General features: G+C 39.3%; 1 protein-coding gene across 1 annotated transcript; it reads left to right on the top strand.

Moving 5' to 3' along the window:
• The first annotated feature begins 15443 nt into the window (after window positions 1–15443).
• LOC132064460 (uncharacterized) lies at window positions 15444–16064 on the top strand. The gene has a single exon (XM_059457449.1). The coding sequence runs from the start codon at window positions 15444–15446 to the stop codon at window positions 16062–16064; it is 621 nt and encodes a 206-aa protein (XP_059313432.1).
• Window positions 16065–16552: the final 488 nt, after the last annotated feature.

The following is a 16552-nucleotide window of genomic DNA, read 5'->3' as shown; positions in this document are numbered from 1 at the left end:
GGGAAGCGGAAGAAAATATGAAGTCCAAGTACCCGCGTTTATTTTAGCCTCCGGAAGAAATCCAAGATGAAACGTCAAGATTATGAGGTATGTATACTTCCTTTTTATGCTTTTGGGTCGTGTGTGGCCAAACTCTATTACTATTATGTTGTGGCCTTGTGAGGCATTATTATTATGGGTTGTTGTAACAGGATAGTAGTGCCATGTTACAGGGGAAACTCTGGCAAAATGTTCGTAAAATTCCCGAGAACTCAACATTCGAGGACGAATGTTCTTGAAGGGGGGAAGAATGTTACACCTCAGAAAATTTCCATTGACACACAATGAATAGAATAACGGAGGGCACGAAGTATACGATGTTTCAAAAAGTAAGAAATAGCATTTGATGATCCTAATAGAGATTTTAAAGACATTCGAGGTAAGAGAAGAAAGTTGGCCAAGAAAGGCAAGGTATACATTGTGTATCGGAAGAGATTTACGAGTAACAAGTTAATGGTGACATAATCATGTCTTGGAGAAGAGTTATAAGGTCCCTTAGGTTGTTAATGGGGTGTTAAACAAGTGTTAAGAAGGTTCCATAAGGATAGGAGATCAACGAATGATGAAAATCATTTCAAGGAAATGGGGTTATACGACCGACTTATACGGTCCGTATAACACCCAACAGAAATGTTGTTTCTCTGATGGTGAAGTACGGTCACTTATACGGACCGTATAATGTTGTACGGACCGTATAAGTGTCCGTGGAAGTCCCGACGGGCTGAATTAAGTCCAAGTATAAAGTGATGTTCCCACGTCATTATTTTTATTTCCCATTCTTCTCCATCTCTCTCAAGGCTTCTAGAGTGTTATACACATTTCATCAACACTGAATCAAGACTAATCAAAGATCAACTTCATCAAACCAAGAGAACTAAGTGCAAGAAACTCATTAGGGTTCATCTAAGGCAAGAAATCCCATTAGAAGTGAACTAGGATTTTGGCTCAAGTGAAGTATTTCCACTCAAGGCTCATTCCCCCACTATCTAAGGTAAGTTTTATGATCATTCCATGTTGTTTAAGGTATTGAGAGGTTGAAAGACTTGAATTGTAGAAGGAGATAGAAAATGGGTCATGAATATGAGAATAGTGAAATCTTTGAGTGGTAGCTTAGAATGAATCATGATTCTCGATATGTTATGATTACAATTATGCTATGAATGATGATAAAAATATGGGAGAAACATTAGATGAGGATGAATGTAATGTTGTATCATGATCATGATTAAGGATGACCTTAAGAGGAAATTGTAGGAGTTGGATAATGATGAACTTGACAAAAGTTATTGATTATGATATTACGAATGTTATTATTGATTATTGGGAGTTGCTATGTGATATGGGGAAATGCTGCCCAATTTTCTCTACCCTTAGTTGAGCATGTTCATATGATCGATTAGCTAATGTTAATACGAACTCTCTTGAAGGTAGAAACGTAAGCATTGAAGGAGAACGACCAAGCGGTAGAATAGCTAAACGAAAAGGTATGTAAGGCTAGTCCTTTCCTTCTAAGGCATGACTCCATGGCATGAATCTTCCTATCTTTCTATGACTTCTCTAAATATATGTATATAACGGAAAATCATGAGTTTATGTTCATGAAGAGCCTTATATGAGGTGAAGTAAGATAATGACGATGATGAGCTTAAGTCTAAAGATTCTAAAGTTCATGATATGATGCTTCTATAAAGCTAGTGATCCAAATTATGATTTATTGATGTTGTTCTTTGTGCCACACTCACCTTACATGCTAATTCCTTTAAGGTGAGGCAGAATGCTTATGAATGCTCCATAATGGAATTGGGGGTTCACGACCTTATGTCACCCCGATAAAGTATAGTTGTCTTTGAGTTTTTATGCATGCATTATGACGAGTACATGATGATGATATTACACCGCACCTATATGGCCGGGCAGACACCGCTAAAGCAGGTAGCGTATACACCATGTCTAGATGGCATGGGCAGACACCACTAGTGGGCGGCATAAGATGGTTACCTCGGACGCGGGAGGCCTGGACACGAGCTAATGATGATCACACCGTACCTATATGGTCGGGCAGCTTATATAGATATGCCTGCTTGATATGATGATGTTTATGAAGTGAGTTAGCATGTTTTATTTCTATCAAAATTTACAGTCAGTTACAGATTGTCCTTCACTTGATGTCTCCTTATTTCTTTGATGTATTGTTATTGTTTATGCCTTACACACTATGTACAATGCTCGTACTGACGTCTTTTTCTTTGGACGTTGTGTTCATGCCCACAGGTAGACAGAGAGGTGATCCAGATTCATAGGAGCTATCAGCAGACATTGAGAGCACTCCATTGTTCCGGAGGTGCCATTGCTTATTATTTTGTGTACATATATTTTGGGCACGACGGGGCGTCCATATGTCTAGTACTCTAGTAGAGGCTCGTAGATACGTATGTGTAGGTAGTATGGTCTTACGATGTCCTTATTGTATGTATATCATTTTGATAGCCGAAAGGCTTATGTATATAAAGGTAAGTATGTTTCAAAATGAAAAGGGTTTTCCTATGATTATGAGCATGAGAATAATGAAGGAACGCAGAATGAGTATGATGAGTAATATTATGAGTGGTGCTCGGTTGTTAGCCCCGGTACCCGTCGTGGCCTCTAGTCGGGTCGTGACACTATTAAAGAGATTTAAAATGGAAGACTCCAAGGCATGCAATCGATACTCCTATTGCCACTGCAAAAAAGTTCACCTTAGATGAATCAGGTACACCAATTGAGCAGAAACTTTACAGAGGCATGATTGGCTCTCTCCTATATCTCACAGCTAGTAGACCTGACATAGTGCTTAGTGTGGGACTGTGTGCAAGATTTCAGTCTAATCCTAAAGAGTCCCATCTAAAAGCAGTGAAAAGAATTTTGAGATACTTAAAAGGAACAAGTGAACTAGGTCTATGGTACCCAAGAGGCAAAAATTTCGACCTGGAAGGATATACTGATGCTAACTATGCAGGGTATATGGTGGATAGAAAAAGTACTACAGGAATTACACACTTTCTGGGGTCACTTTTGCTCAAGTGGGCAACAAAGAAACAAAACTCAGTGGCACTGTCCACTGCTGAGGCAGAATATGTTGCTAATGCATCATGTTGTGCCCAATTGTTGTGGGTCAAGCAGTAATTAAATGATTTTGGGATGGAAATTGGTTGTGTACCTATATTTTGCGATAAAACTGGTGTAATCAACATCGCAAAGAATCCAGTCCAACATAAGAGAACCAAGCACATTGATATAAGGCATAACTTCTTAAGGGACAATGTTCAGAAGGGTCTGATCTCCATTCAGTTCTGCGACACTGAAAAACAAATTGCTGACCTTTTCACAAAAGCCCTGGGAAGAGATCACTTTGAGAAAAACAGGTTGGTGCCGGAGATGATTAAGGTTACTTAGTCATTCCTCTATGGTTGAGTAGAATAGTTGCTTCTTACGCACTGAAACTGAAAGATATTCTACTTAATCCTATACATTTAGTTGTAAATCACTTTTTAATAATGCCAAAAGAGGGAAGATGCAGTTGGTGCAGTTGGTTTGAAACAGGTTCAATACACAGAGTTTGTCATCATCAAAAAGGGGAAATTTGTTGACAATGTGAAGTTTGGATGATTGACAAAGCAAAGAAAATACAAGACATTATTAAAAGACATTATTGAACTAAGAGAATGAGATGAACTTGCCACAGAGTTGTTCAGTGTATAGCATGAATGAATCTATGAGTAGAACAAGTGAACAAGGCAGTAAAGGGAGAGAAGATGAGGAGAGAAGATGACCCAGTAAAAGAAAAGTTAAATGAAGAAATAGAATAAGTATGCAAACATGTTCTATATCAAGGAGTCATTAGATGCAGAGGAGGAATGATCATAGGTCATCAGGTGCAGTGGATGAATAACCAGCAGTGAAGACATTGTATGAAGAGGATTTTATAGTGATCAGAGAAGAGTTGACCAGTTACAGACATACAGATATATGAAACAGGTCTGACAACATGTTCCAACCAATATCTCAGAAGCAGTTCAAAGGCAAATGAAAAATGAAAGAGATTGGTGGAACTGGAATATGAACATGTTCCAGCTCATACAGATGTAGATATCAGAGATGGACGAACCAGGTGGATGAAACAGGTTTGTGAACATGTTCTAACCAAATCCTGCAGCAACAAGGATTTATAGAAGAATTATGGTAAAGACTTGGCGGTCAAGTATGAAAGATTCCTTGCCATATTTTTCGAGATTAGTAAGCCTTCTACAAGGAAAAGAAGCCAACTCAACAAGGCAAGAATCCAAGTACAACACAAAACCTTATTGCGTGTTATGGTCCAACAAGGAGAAGGTTTTGTCACCGACCTGTAGATCTACAATTGTTATAAATACCCAAGTCTTACCAAGAAGAAGTTTGTGCACCCACAAAGAGAGAATTCAGAATATTGAGCAAGGAAAAGCCATATCCAGAATATTCAAGAATCCAAGGTTGCGTCCCTAGTGCAAGAAGACGGATTGAAGGAACTATTTTACTGTATAATGTTCTTCCAGTTCACAAATCTAGAAATCTTGTATTAGGTTGTGGTTATCGAGTTGTGTCTTTATCCTCTTTCATAGAAGCATAAAAGTAGATATAAGCAATTGTAACTTTAAGTAGGAGTTACTACTTAAAGATAGCTTGCTAGTCAGAGTTTAGGTAGCAAGGATGGGGTATGACTGAGGTTGCAGAGTTTGTAACTTAATTTGCAGTTGGCTCGCAGTTGTAGTGAAGTTGGAGGTAAATCATGCAGGTTGTGGTTTTTATTATCCTTGTGAGCCGAGTGGTTTCCACGTAAAAATATTGTGCCCTTTACCTCCCTGTTTGTTTTTATTCCATAAACACGTTCGAAGAACAGGTTAGGTAACGTGTTCTATCCATAGGCAAGAAGTAAGTATACTTGGGGACTGATACCTAGGTCGTGCAAAGCTAACATGAACATTTCTCAGAATCGTTTTGAGTACACCTTTGGATTGCTATCTGTAGCAGTGTTCCAGAATCGTTCACTGTAACACTTGGGATTGTATACATGGTTACACCAATCTTCAGATTTCCTTACTATGGGACTTGGGGGTATACCTTATTATATTTGGAAATACTTGCATTAGGTTCGTTCCTTTACTATTATATATCAATAAGCCACAGGGTGAGCGTAATAGATAATCTTCCAAGCCACAAGGGTCACGTGTATACAATACCTACAGACTGAAAAGCTACACGGGCTATCAACTATGTATAATAATAATAACTGACAAACTAATAAGGTACAAAAGCTATCGACTGTGTATAATAGTAATAACTGCCAGACAGACAAGCTATAGGGCCTATCAGTTGTGTATAATAATAATAACTGCCAGACTGACAAGCTACAAGAGCTATCAACTGAATAATAATAACTACCAAACTGACCAGCTACAAGGGCTATCAGGTTATTTTTAAACATATGATTTAACATCTTTTGGATTAACTTCATTAGATTATGAAAGGTGTTGCACATGATTCAATAGGGGGTCGTTATCTTATGAGCAAGATTTACTTAACATATAAGTCATGGACATCTCTAACAAGATTTTCTATAGTTTATAATATTATTTTTACGTCCGTTATTTAATATTTATTATTAAATGATTATTTTTCAGTACCGAGTAACAATATGATTATCGTTAATGAGATAACTTCAATTTCGACAAATTAAAGGTAAGGTTTTATAAAGTGAAATTATGCTATTATTATTTACTTAAAGGGGCTACGATATTTTTCCTCTACAACCAATTTGTAGAGAAATTCAAACTGGAGCTATTGATGATTCTACGTCAGCTCTAAAGTAAGGAGACCACTTAAAAACCCTCATCGGATAAGAAAAGATATATTTGGAGCACAACCAAGTCTATTCTGAATGAGAAGGCTAAATCATCACCTTATTGAGGAAGTAGCCATGAAGATTGGGTCTGTATGGCTTCTTGGGGGTCAAAAGATCTTCCTTCAGCCTTAAAAGTATGTCACTGATTTAACCCGAATGAAACTATTTCTCAAAATAAAAAAGAATCCTCCTCTTGACGAGGTTGGTAACGTCGCATCCAAAAAAATTGACTAATTTTCCATTAATATTTTTTACCCTACCATACTTGAGTAGCCTTTAATAATATTTAATAAAATAAAGAAAGATATGCATAAAACACAGTCTTTGATCTTTCTTTGCATTTTTAGTTAATTAATTTTATGAACATCCTTTTTGAAATATTCTAGTAAAAAGAAACATATCCCACTGCTCCAAAATTTTCACAGCTCTCTATTTTTTTTTTTTGGTTGTTTGGAAGCACTTTTTGCATCCTTGTTGTAAGTTAGGACTTCAGCTCCTTTTGAAACAGTATCGTACATTGCCTCTAATTTGGTCATTTTGTCTTGATTTATTGAGCGAAAAGCCTTTTTAAAATTCATCAAGATCTTGAGGCATTTTACAAGTTACTCTTTCAGATTTGAAGCATCTTTTTCCGAACTTGAAGTTTGACCTTGTTTTTCTGTCACTAGCTTACTCTTGAATTAGGAATGTGGTTGATGTTTTACAAAATATCCAATGATTCTCCATTGATAACATGATCTTTTCCTACTTCTATATATATATATATATATATATATTCTTGGTTGGATCTTCAAATTGATTTAAATTAATGAAACTTAAGTCTCCAGCGAGATTTCTAAGCGCAACTTTCCTTTTAGAAAATTTAGGGAGTTCATAATATTTTTATTATTATTTAAGTATTAATTTTTATAGAATAAGTAAAGAATAATAGCTAATAAGGTGTTTATACTATTGATTAAACAAAAGAATATATTAGTATGGATAAATATTTAGTAATATTAGTAAGGGAAAATGAGGGCAGGCTATGGGGCCCTTTAGTTGTCCCTAGCGCCATGAGGAAGGTTGGTCCAACCAAAAGTAAGAAACAAAAAGTTGGGAGAACTGCGATCAAACTGCGAGATAGGGAATTAAGCTAATCGGGATAGCATGCGTCCGGAGACTTCCCCAGAAGCCCAGATAGTATAAATAGAAGGTTGATCAGGAGAAAAAATTGTATATTTTGATTAGGGTTCTTAAGTTCTAAGAGAGGATTCCGAGTGAGGGGTTATCTACCATCAAAAGTGAGTAATAATGGATGTTTTGAGTTGATTCTGTTATCATTCATTAATATTGAATTGGGTAAGATTTCATCAAATCTCTTAAATTTAGATTTGAAGGATTTGATTTCAAGAGGTAAAACTACCAAAGCATTATTTATTGTGTATGGTGCTCCCATAAATAATCGTATTAGTCACCTCATTGAATCTATTTCAGTTTTGAGAAAGAGAAAATTATAATGCATAGTAACGTTAATTAGTGTGCAACATTGAAAGTTATTCAAATAAATATAACAAAATTAATACTCTTCCATATTAATTATTGATTTTGTTTTGTTTGTTAATAGTGGTTTTGGAGTTAATTTGTCAAGACATCTCAACTGTTTCACCGGGAACCTACATCCTTCCACCAGACATACAAAGTAACTTCATATACCTATAGATGGAAAGAAATCACCGAACAATTTTATTTCTATTGAGATTCGAACCTTGATACTATCAATGGTCTTCATTTCAACTATCTACTGTCAGGCAACATCTTTGGGTTAATTATCAAGGCTCTTTCTCTTTTTTATCAAGGCTCTTTTTTTTTTTAGTAGAATAAAAATTGATGTTAATCTGGCAGGTTTTCTATCCAATAGACATTTCACTCATAGATATCGTGCCATGATTAAAGGGAACCTAATATCTTTGGGAAAAAAGAAAGAAAGATGTTGCCAAATCTAGATAAAGGCAAAAAATAAAGTTATGACCCTCACAACAATATCTAGTTGAAACCTCTTCTTCAAGAGTCAAGATATGCTAAAGTTAAATAAATGATGTTGATATATGATAATTAAAATGTCCTTCGGATTGAGTCTATGTCCTTTAGATTGAGCCCCATGAGTCTTTCATAAAAAAGAGGTGAATTAGAATTTATTAAGTAGAAGATGAGTCTATATGCATTGCAACCAACTTCATTAGTCCAAACAACCAACTAGCAGATGATTTTATCAAATTTGTTGGAGGACTGTGAATACATTTGCAACAAGCTTGGAGTGATCCTACCTAAAGGAGAGTATTTATTTTTATAATTAATACTCCCTCTGTACCAATTTATGTGAGGGTGTTTGACTGGGCACAAAATTTAAGAAAGTAAGATTTTTGAAACTTGCGGTCTAAAATAAGCCATCGACCTTTGTGTGGCTATAAATCATTTCATTAAGGATAAATTGGGCATTTTAAAGTTAAATTATTACTAAATATATAAAGGCGTCATTCTTTTTGGGACAGACTAAAAAAGAAAGAAAGATCATATAAATTGGGACGAAGGGAGTATTATACAAGATGTTTGTTCCATAACCTACACGCTTGGAACAAGTTTTGCATTTCAATTATTGTAGATTTTTACTGGTGCAATGACATGTGCGATCGCAGTCATTGAGATCGCGCTAAAGGGAGGATGGTTATTCTTTGTGATCATGATCGTGCTTCTCGCAATGAAAAATGACCTGGATGACCTTCGTCATAATGGCCTGCCTTTTTCGATCGCAGTTAAGGGTGGGGGTTCTGAAAATTGTTCAGCAATATTGCACTACAAGGTATGTGATAGCACTGAAGGTAAAGTTTCTTAATCACAATCTCGCAATTAACACCTATAGCGATCGTACTACAAACTTAATAGTATATAATAAGCTCGTTTTGCGTACCAGTAGCTACTTTCACCAATTTTTAGGTGAGGTGCTTTGTGATTTAGGATTTATAAAGGTGGAGAATAGAGATTCAACCTATAACATAAATCTCTAACTCAAGGTAGTGACTTCCCACACCAGTCATGAAATTATACTTGATTTGGGTAGTATTTGAACAGTAAAATCATAAGTATTAATAGTCTAATTTGATAATTTGAATTTAAGTTTAAAAAAGGAAAATTAAACAACTGAATAGGTAAATGGACTCGATTGGAAGTCAATTATACATCTGAGTCCTTAGCTAATGAGTAATGAGATTATGAAATTTGTTTCAAGTTCTGGTCTATCGACCGGTGTAACGACGTAACTGCGTTTTGACCATTTTACCGCTGCGGGAAATTTGGGATGTCCGCCATAGTGGGTAATGGGCCGCCATAGCGGGACCGCTATGGTGAGTCGTATCATTTAATGAGGTCTGCAATAGCGGATGGCCTGACCGCTACAGCGGGACCGCTGTGGCGAAAATACCCACCGCTGCAGCGATTATCGGGAAGCAGTAACCCATTTTTATATTGCTAAATACGAGTTATTAGTCACAAACTCCCATAAACAATTCCCAGAGCAATAAAGGCGATTTCATTCATCACTTTGGTGGAAGCATCTTTGAGGGTAAGTCTTAACCATTACCTTGTTCCTTTCCATTCCTCCTTTAAGTTCTCATGCTAGTTCTAGGTTCTTTAATAGTGTAAGAAAATCCTAGAACCCTACAATCAGTAAACCCTTATTTAAATTATGGATTATTGATTATATTACTGTTCATACAATCTAGAAGCGTAGGTTGTTACCTTCTAGGATGGAATTGCCTTGTCACTTTGAGATTATATATTGTGACTTAGGGTTTCACCCAAATTAGGGGTTTTCGCCTAAATTCTAATTTGAAGAGTTTAAAATGATTAGAAGATTATAAATTAGAGGATTATGATTGTTTGGAATGAGGGTAGGATAAATTCACCCTTAAATTCTGGTTTCGCCGTTTGGATGGTTAGGGGCATTTTGGGTATCATTTCCCAAACATTGTTTCTTATTTAATTAGATAGTCTGTTGCTTACTTAGCATTATATTGCTAGACTTTGAGCATTTCGAGGCATTACAGAAGGGAAAATCTCCAGAGGAGTAGTTGGTATTCGTTTCAGTTTTGCATCCGAAGTAGGTTATAGTTTACTTGAGTTAGACTTTGATTAGTAGCTTGTGTATGTAGTAGAATTGACAGGAGAAAGCATGATTAGGATTTCGGGCATGAAGCCTGCCACTAGCATATGTGTACGATTGAGATACTATCATTGATTGCATTGCATTGTGCTTATCTCATTCTTGTGGTGCATTGCGGACTGGTTGATGATTTACTCTTGATATTGTTGTGTTGTTGTGTTGTTGTGCCTATCTGCCTATTTTGTTCATTTTACAAATGTATGCATGTTACTAATCTTAGTCGGCCTATGATATCTACCGGTACATAGTGTCTCGGGTGACTGGTACTACCTTGCTACACCTTTTTCTTAGTGCAGATTGCGTTCTGAAGACATCTTCCAGACCTCACATTTAGCCTTAGGCCATTTCTCATTCAGATTAGAGGGTGAGCTCCTATCCATGCCATGCTGCCTGAAGATCTTTCCTTATTGATGTCTATTTCATTTCTAGACACTTACGCTATTTCAGACAGTTATTTATTCTTAGACAACTTTATGTTTTAGAGTCCTCGAATGACGACTTTCGTATCTTTAGGGTTGTAATAGCTTAGATTTCTGTACTTTTATCTTATTATGGCATGACTACACAGTTGGTTTAACTTCATTGTTATTGGTTTATAATTAGGTTATTGATTGAATAATTGGCTAAGGGGATGGTTCACCCACCAGGGGGGTTAGTGTGGGTTCCATCACGACGGTTTGGGTCGTGAGAAAGTTGGTATCAGAGCTCTAGGTTCGTCGATCTCATTGTACAAGGACATGTCTAGTAGAGTCTTGCGGATCGGTACGGAGACGTTTGCACTCATCTTCGAGAGGCTATGGGACACTAGGAAAATTCAAAGTCTTTCTTTCTTTCGTGCTACTTGATTCCAATTGGTATTTGGATGATTCAAATTGGTATCTGACTTTTCATTCTATTCTCTTACAGATGGTCAGGACTCGTGCGAGGGCAGCCGTGGATGAGGTACCTGAGCTGGTCGCTAGGGCCGTAGTTCGTGGTGGAGGCCAGTCGAGGTGGTCCCCGGTCGTGGTAGAGGTCGGGGAGCGGCACACCCGGTGACGGGCTCTAGCTGGCCGGTCGGAGCTCGGTCTAGATCCCCCGTGCCTCAGGTAGCTCCAAATGAGGCAGCAGAGTTTGCAGCAGCACCAGCTCATCCAGACATTATAGCTACTCCAGTGTTATCAGACATTATGGTTCGAGTGTTAATTTTGTTGAACGGTTTGACTGAGGCAAGTGTGTTACCAGTACGCTCCAGATGGTCAGGGTGTCAAATTGGGTGATCTGGCTCTGGATAGGGTTCGTGCCCTAAGGCCATAGTATGCTGCAGCTGTGGCTCCATGTATGGATGAGGCTCTTGGACCTGAGGTATTTCCTAGACCAGTGGTAAGGCCGGTGATAACTGGTGATGAGCATGATTTGTTTTGGAGGTTTACTAAGATGAAACCTCTAGTTTTCTATGGCACTGAGACTGAGGATGCTTATGAGTTCATTATTGACTGTCACGAGAGGCTCCATAAATTGGGGGCAGTTGAGAAGCTTGATGTTGAGTTTATGACCTTCCAGCTCTTGGGTGATGCCAAGTTGTGGTGGAGGGCTTATGTGGAGTGTAGATCATCCGGGTTGCCTCCATTGACTTGGACCCAGTTCTATTCAGTTTTCTTGGAGAAGTACGTCCTGCGTACTATGAGGGATAGGAAGCGTGATGAGTTCGGTAGCATTGAGCAGGAGAGCTCTTTGGTTGCTGCTTATGAGGCCCGATTCCATTCCTTATCCCGTTATGCTCTCCAGCTATTGCCTACTGAGGAGGAGACAGTTAGGAGGTTTGTGATAGGGTTGAACACTGCTTTTCAGTTGTCAGCTCTTCAGCTTGTAGCCTTAGGATCTTCTTTCCAAGATGTGGTGGACCATGTTAAGACCGTTGAGGGTGTTAGACATGATAGTTATGGTAAGTATAGAAGAAGGCCCGCAAGGGTGGTAATTTTAGTGGTTCATTCTCCCGCGGATAGAGTTCCCAGGTTTATTCGGTAAGTCCTATTTAGTCAGCTATGCAGGCTTCGGTTGGAGGTCTATCAGGGGCCGGTCAGTACTCTTCTAGTCAGCCGGGAGGTTAACAGGCCAAATTTTCAGACCATGGTGGTTATTCTGCTTCTTCGATTTCTGTTCAGCGGCCAACGCTAGACTGTGGATGCTTTGAGTATGGTGAGCTAGGGCATTTCAAGAGAAATTGTCCCAGACATAGACATAGTGGCCAGAGTGCTCAGTACCAGGCTCCCAGGGCTCCTGTTTCATCAGCTAAATAAGAAGGATCTTATGGTAGGGACCGTGCTCAGACTAGGCATAGTGGCCACACAGATGGTAGAGGTGGCACCCAGCCTAGAAGAGGAAGATCTCATTCAGGCAGAGAGAGACATCAGATCGGTAGGGCGGAGCTCAATCAGGACAGGGTGATCGTGGAGGTTCGCAGGCTAGTGGCGGATGGGTTCATTGCTATGCCTTTTCTGGCAGATCAGAGGCTGAGGGTTCCGATGCAGTCATTACAGGTAACATCTCAGTCTGTTACCGGACGACGTCTGTGTTGTTTGATCCAGGTTCTACATTCTCTTATGTGTTCACGTATACTTATATGGGTCTTGATATGATTGTGATTTGCTTCTTGCCCCTATTCATGTATCTACTCTAGTTGGAGACTCAGTGGTTAGAGATAGGGTATATCGGTCTTGTACTGTCATATTTATGGGTTATGGTACATGGGTTGATTTAGTGATTCTTGATATGGTAGACTTTGATGTTATTTTGGGTATAAGTTGGCTAGGTCCTTACCATGCGATTCTGGACTGTCATGCCAAGATAGTCACTTTAGCTATTCCGGGTAGGTCTAGACTTGAGCGGAAGGGTACCTCTAGTCCCTCCCCAAGGAAGATTATTTCTTTTCTTCATGCCAGGAAGCTAGTTGATAGCTGTTGTTTGGCTTATATGGTATATGTTCGTGATACTAGTGCTGATGTTTTATCGCTTGAGTCAGTTCCTATGGTGTGTGAGTTTGCGGAGGTATTTATTGCGGACTTTCTAGGTATGCCACTCGACCGTAATATAGATTTTTATATTGACTTAGAGCCAGGGACTCGCCATATTTCTATTCCGCCATATCAGATAGCACTAGCAGAGTTGAGAGAGTTGAAGGAGCAGCTTCAGGGCCTTCTGAGTAAGGGGTTTATTAGGTCGAGTGTCTCCCCTTGGGGCGCTCCTGTGCTTTTTGTTAAGAAAAAAGATGGGACTATGCGGATGTGCATTGATTACCGCCAGTTTAACAAAGTCATCATTCGGAATAAGTACCCCATTTCTCGTATTGATGATCTATTCGACCAGCTTCAGGCGCTTCCATGTTTAATAAGATCGATTTGAGATAGGGTTTTCACCAGTTGAAGATTCGGGCCGAAGATATTCCTAAGACAGCCTTCAGGACTCGATATGGGCACTATGAGTTTCTTGTTATGTCTTTTGGGCTTACTAATGGCCCAGTTTCTTTTATGGATTTGATGAATGGCATTTTTAAGCCATACTTGTATTCTTTTGTGATAGTGTTTATTGATGACATACTAGTTTACTCGAGGAGTAGGAAGGATCACGAGAAACACTTGAAGATTGTTCTGGGTTGTTGAGAGATAGGGAGTTGTATGCCAAGTTCTCCAAGTGTGAGTTTTAGCTTGAGTCTATATCCTTCTTAGGTCATGGAGTATCGAAGGAGGGAATTATGGTTGATCCTAAGAAGATCGAGGCAGTGAGAGATTAGGCTAGGCCTACTTTAGTGATAGAGATTCATAGCTTCGTGGGTTTGGCCAGCTACTACCATCGGTTCGTGAATGGGTTTGCTTCTATTGCTTCGCATTTGACCCGTTTGACTAAAAAAGAAGTACCTTTTCAGTGGTCCGACGAGTGTGAGGAGAGCTTTCAAAAGCTCAAGACTTTATTGACTATAACTCCGATTCTATCATTGCCCGTGGAGGGCAAGGACTTTGTGGTTTATTGCGATGCTTCTCATTCTGGTTTGAGTGTTGTGTTGATGCAGGAAAAGAAGGTTATTGCTTATGCTTCCAGAGCACTGAAGATTCATGAGAAGACCTATCCTACTCACGACTTGGAGTTAGCCGTGGTGGTTTTTGCTTTGAAGATTTGGAGGCACTATCTCTATGGTGTCCATTGTGAGGTATTTACTGATCATCACAGTCTTCAACTTGTATTTACTTAGCGGGATCTTAATTCTAGGCAGCGGAGATGGATGGAGTTGCTTAAGGATTACAACATTACCATTTTATATCATCCTGGCAAGGCAAACGTGGTAGCGGATGCCTTGAGCAGGAAGTCAGATAGTATGGGTAGTTTGGCTCGCTTGATCGCTTCGGAGCGTCCGTTAGCCATGGAGGTTTAGACTCTGGCTAATAGTTTTGTGAGGCTTGATATGTCCGATTTGGGTAGGGTGTTGGCTTGTGTTGAGGCGAGATCGTCACTTCTGGACTATATTAAAGAAAAGCAGTTCGAGGATGCAAGATTGTGCAAGATCCGTGATAAGGTTTTGAGTGGTGAGGCCAGGAAGGCCCTGTTTGATAGTGAGGGGGTCTTGAGGATCAAGGGGCGTGTTTGCATTCCTCGTGTTGATGACTTGATCTGAACCATTAAAACGAGGAGTCCCACAGTTCTAGATATTCTGTTCATCCTGGTGCTACCAAGATGTATCGTGACTTGAGGTAGCCTTATTGGTGAGCTAGGATGAAGCGTGATATTGTTGACTTTGTTTCTCAATGTCTGAATTGTCAGCAGGTTAAGTACGAGCACCAAAGACCCGGGGGTACGCTTCAGAGGATGCCCATTCCTGAGTGGAAGTGGGAGAGGATAGCCATGGATTTTGTCGTTAGTCTTCCGAAGACCTTGGGCAAGTTTGATTCGATTTGGGTTATTGTTGACAGGTTGACTAAGTTACGCTCATTACATACCGGCTCAGATTACCTACACTGCTCAGAAGTTGGCCCAGATTTATATCCGTGAGATTGATCGTTTTTGCATGGGGTCCCTATTTCCATCATATCTGATAGAGGCCCGCAGTTTACGTCTCGATATTGGAGGACTTTATAAGCCGAGTTGGGTACTTAATTGGATCTTAGTACCGATTTTCACCCTCAGACATACGATCAGTCTGAGTGGACGATTTAGATTCTCGAGGATATGCTTCAAGCTTCTGTGATTGACTTTGGTGGTCATTGGGACTAGTTCTTACCATTGGCGGAGTTTGCTTATAATAAGAGTTACCATTTGAGCATTGATATGGCTCCGTTTGAGGGTCTTTATGGGAGGCGATGCCGATCTCCTATCGGATGGTTTGATGCCTTTGAGGTGAGGCTGTGGGGTACCGATCTTTTGAGAGAGTCATTAGATAAGGCTAAGGTGATTGAAGATAAGCTTTTAGCGGCTCAGAGTAGACAGAAGGAGTATGCGGACAGAAAGGTCCAAGATCTTAAGTTCATGGTTGAGGAGCAGGTCTTATTGAAAGTATCACCCATGAAGGGTGTGATGAGGTTTGGGAAGAAGGGCAAGCTCAATCCTAGGTTCATTGGTCCATATGAGATTCTTGACCGTGTGGGGGAGGTAGCCTATCAATTGGCATTGTCTCTTGGTTTGTCGGGTGTTCACCCGGTGTTTCATGTGTCAATGCTAAAAAGATATCATGGTGACGGTTCTTACATCATTCGTTGGGATTCAGTCTTGCTTGATGTGAACTTGTCTTATGAGGAGGAGCCTATTGCCATTTTTAATAGAGAGGTTCGTAAGTTGATGTCTAAAGAGATAGCGTCAGTGAAGGTTCAGTGGAAGAATCGTCCTGTTAAGGAGGCTACTTGGGAGACCGAGTCTGATATGTGTGATAAGTATCCCCAGCTTGTCACCTAGTCAAGTACCTTTCCTTTTATTTCTTCCCTTGTCTGTTTGAGGACGAACAGTTGTTTAATTGGTATTTGATTCAACAACCTGTTAGGTCGTTGTGTGTGTTTTAATCATTTTACCTCTGCTGATCCATTTCTGAGACTAGGAGTGAGTCTAGTGAAAACTTAAGGAGGTAGAATCATTAAGTGAAGGAATTGACCTATAGTTGACTTTTAGATAAACAGACCTTTTTTTTTATTTTTCGTCGATTTCGTGAGGTCCGGAGGGTCGATTATGTTATAGCCCGTATTTCGTACGTTCGGATATTGGGGTTTGATTGAAGTTAAGGACAAGATTATGTTCTAAAATAATTTTAATGAACGAGTTGTTAGGAATATTATTTATAGTACATTGGTGGTATGGAAATATTGAGAAAGTTTAAGGGCAAAAAGAGAGAATTTGCAAAATGTATTTTAACCGGAAGGTTGTGTGCATATGGTAATAATGTGTAAAGT

This window comes from Lycium ferocissimum, chromosome 1 (assembly GCF_029784015.1).
Source record: "Lycium ferocissimum isolate CSIRO_LF1 chromosome 1, AGI_CSIRO_Lferr_CH_V1, whole genome shotgun sequence".
In the NCBI taxonomy this organism is placed as follows: Eukaryota; Viridiplantae; Streptophyta; class Magnoliopsida; order Solanales; family Solanaceae; genus Lycium; species Lycium ferocissimum.
Note: the sequence above shows the minus strand (reverse complement) of the source record. Positions and strands in the feature narration are given on the sequence as shown.

Bases quoted from the DNA above. Each gene is read 5' to 3' on its own strand.
- LOC132064460 (XM_059457449.1), top strand. From the start codon at position 15,444: ATGGCTCCGTTTGAGGGTCTTTATGGGAGGCGATGCCGATCTCCTATC.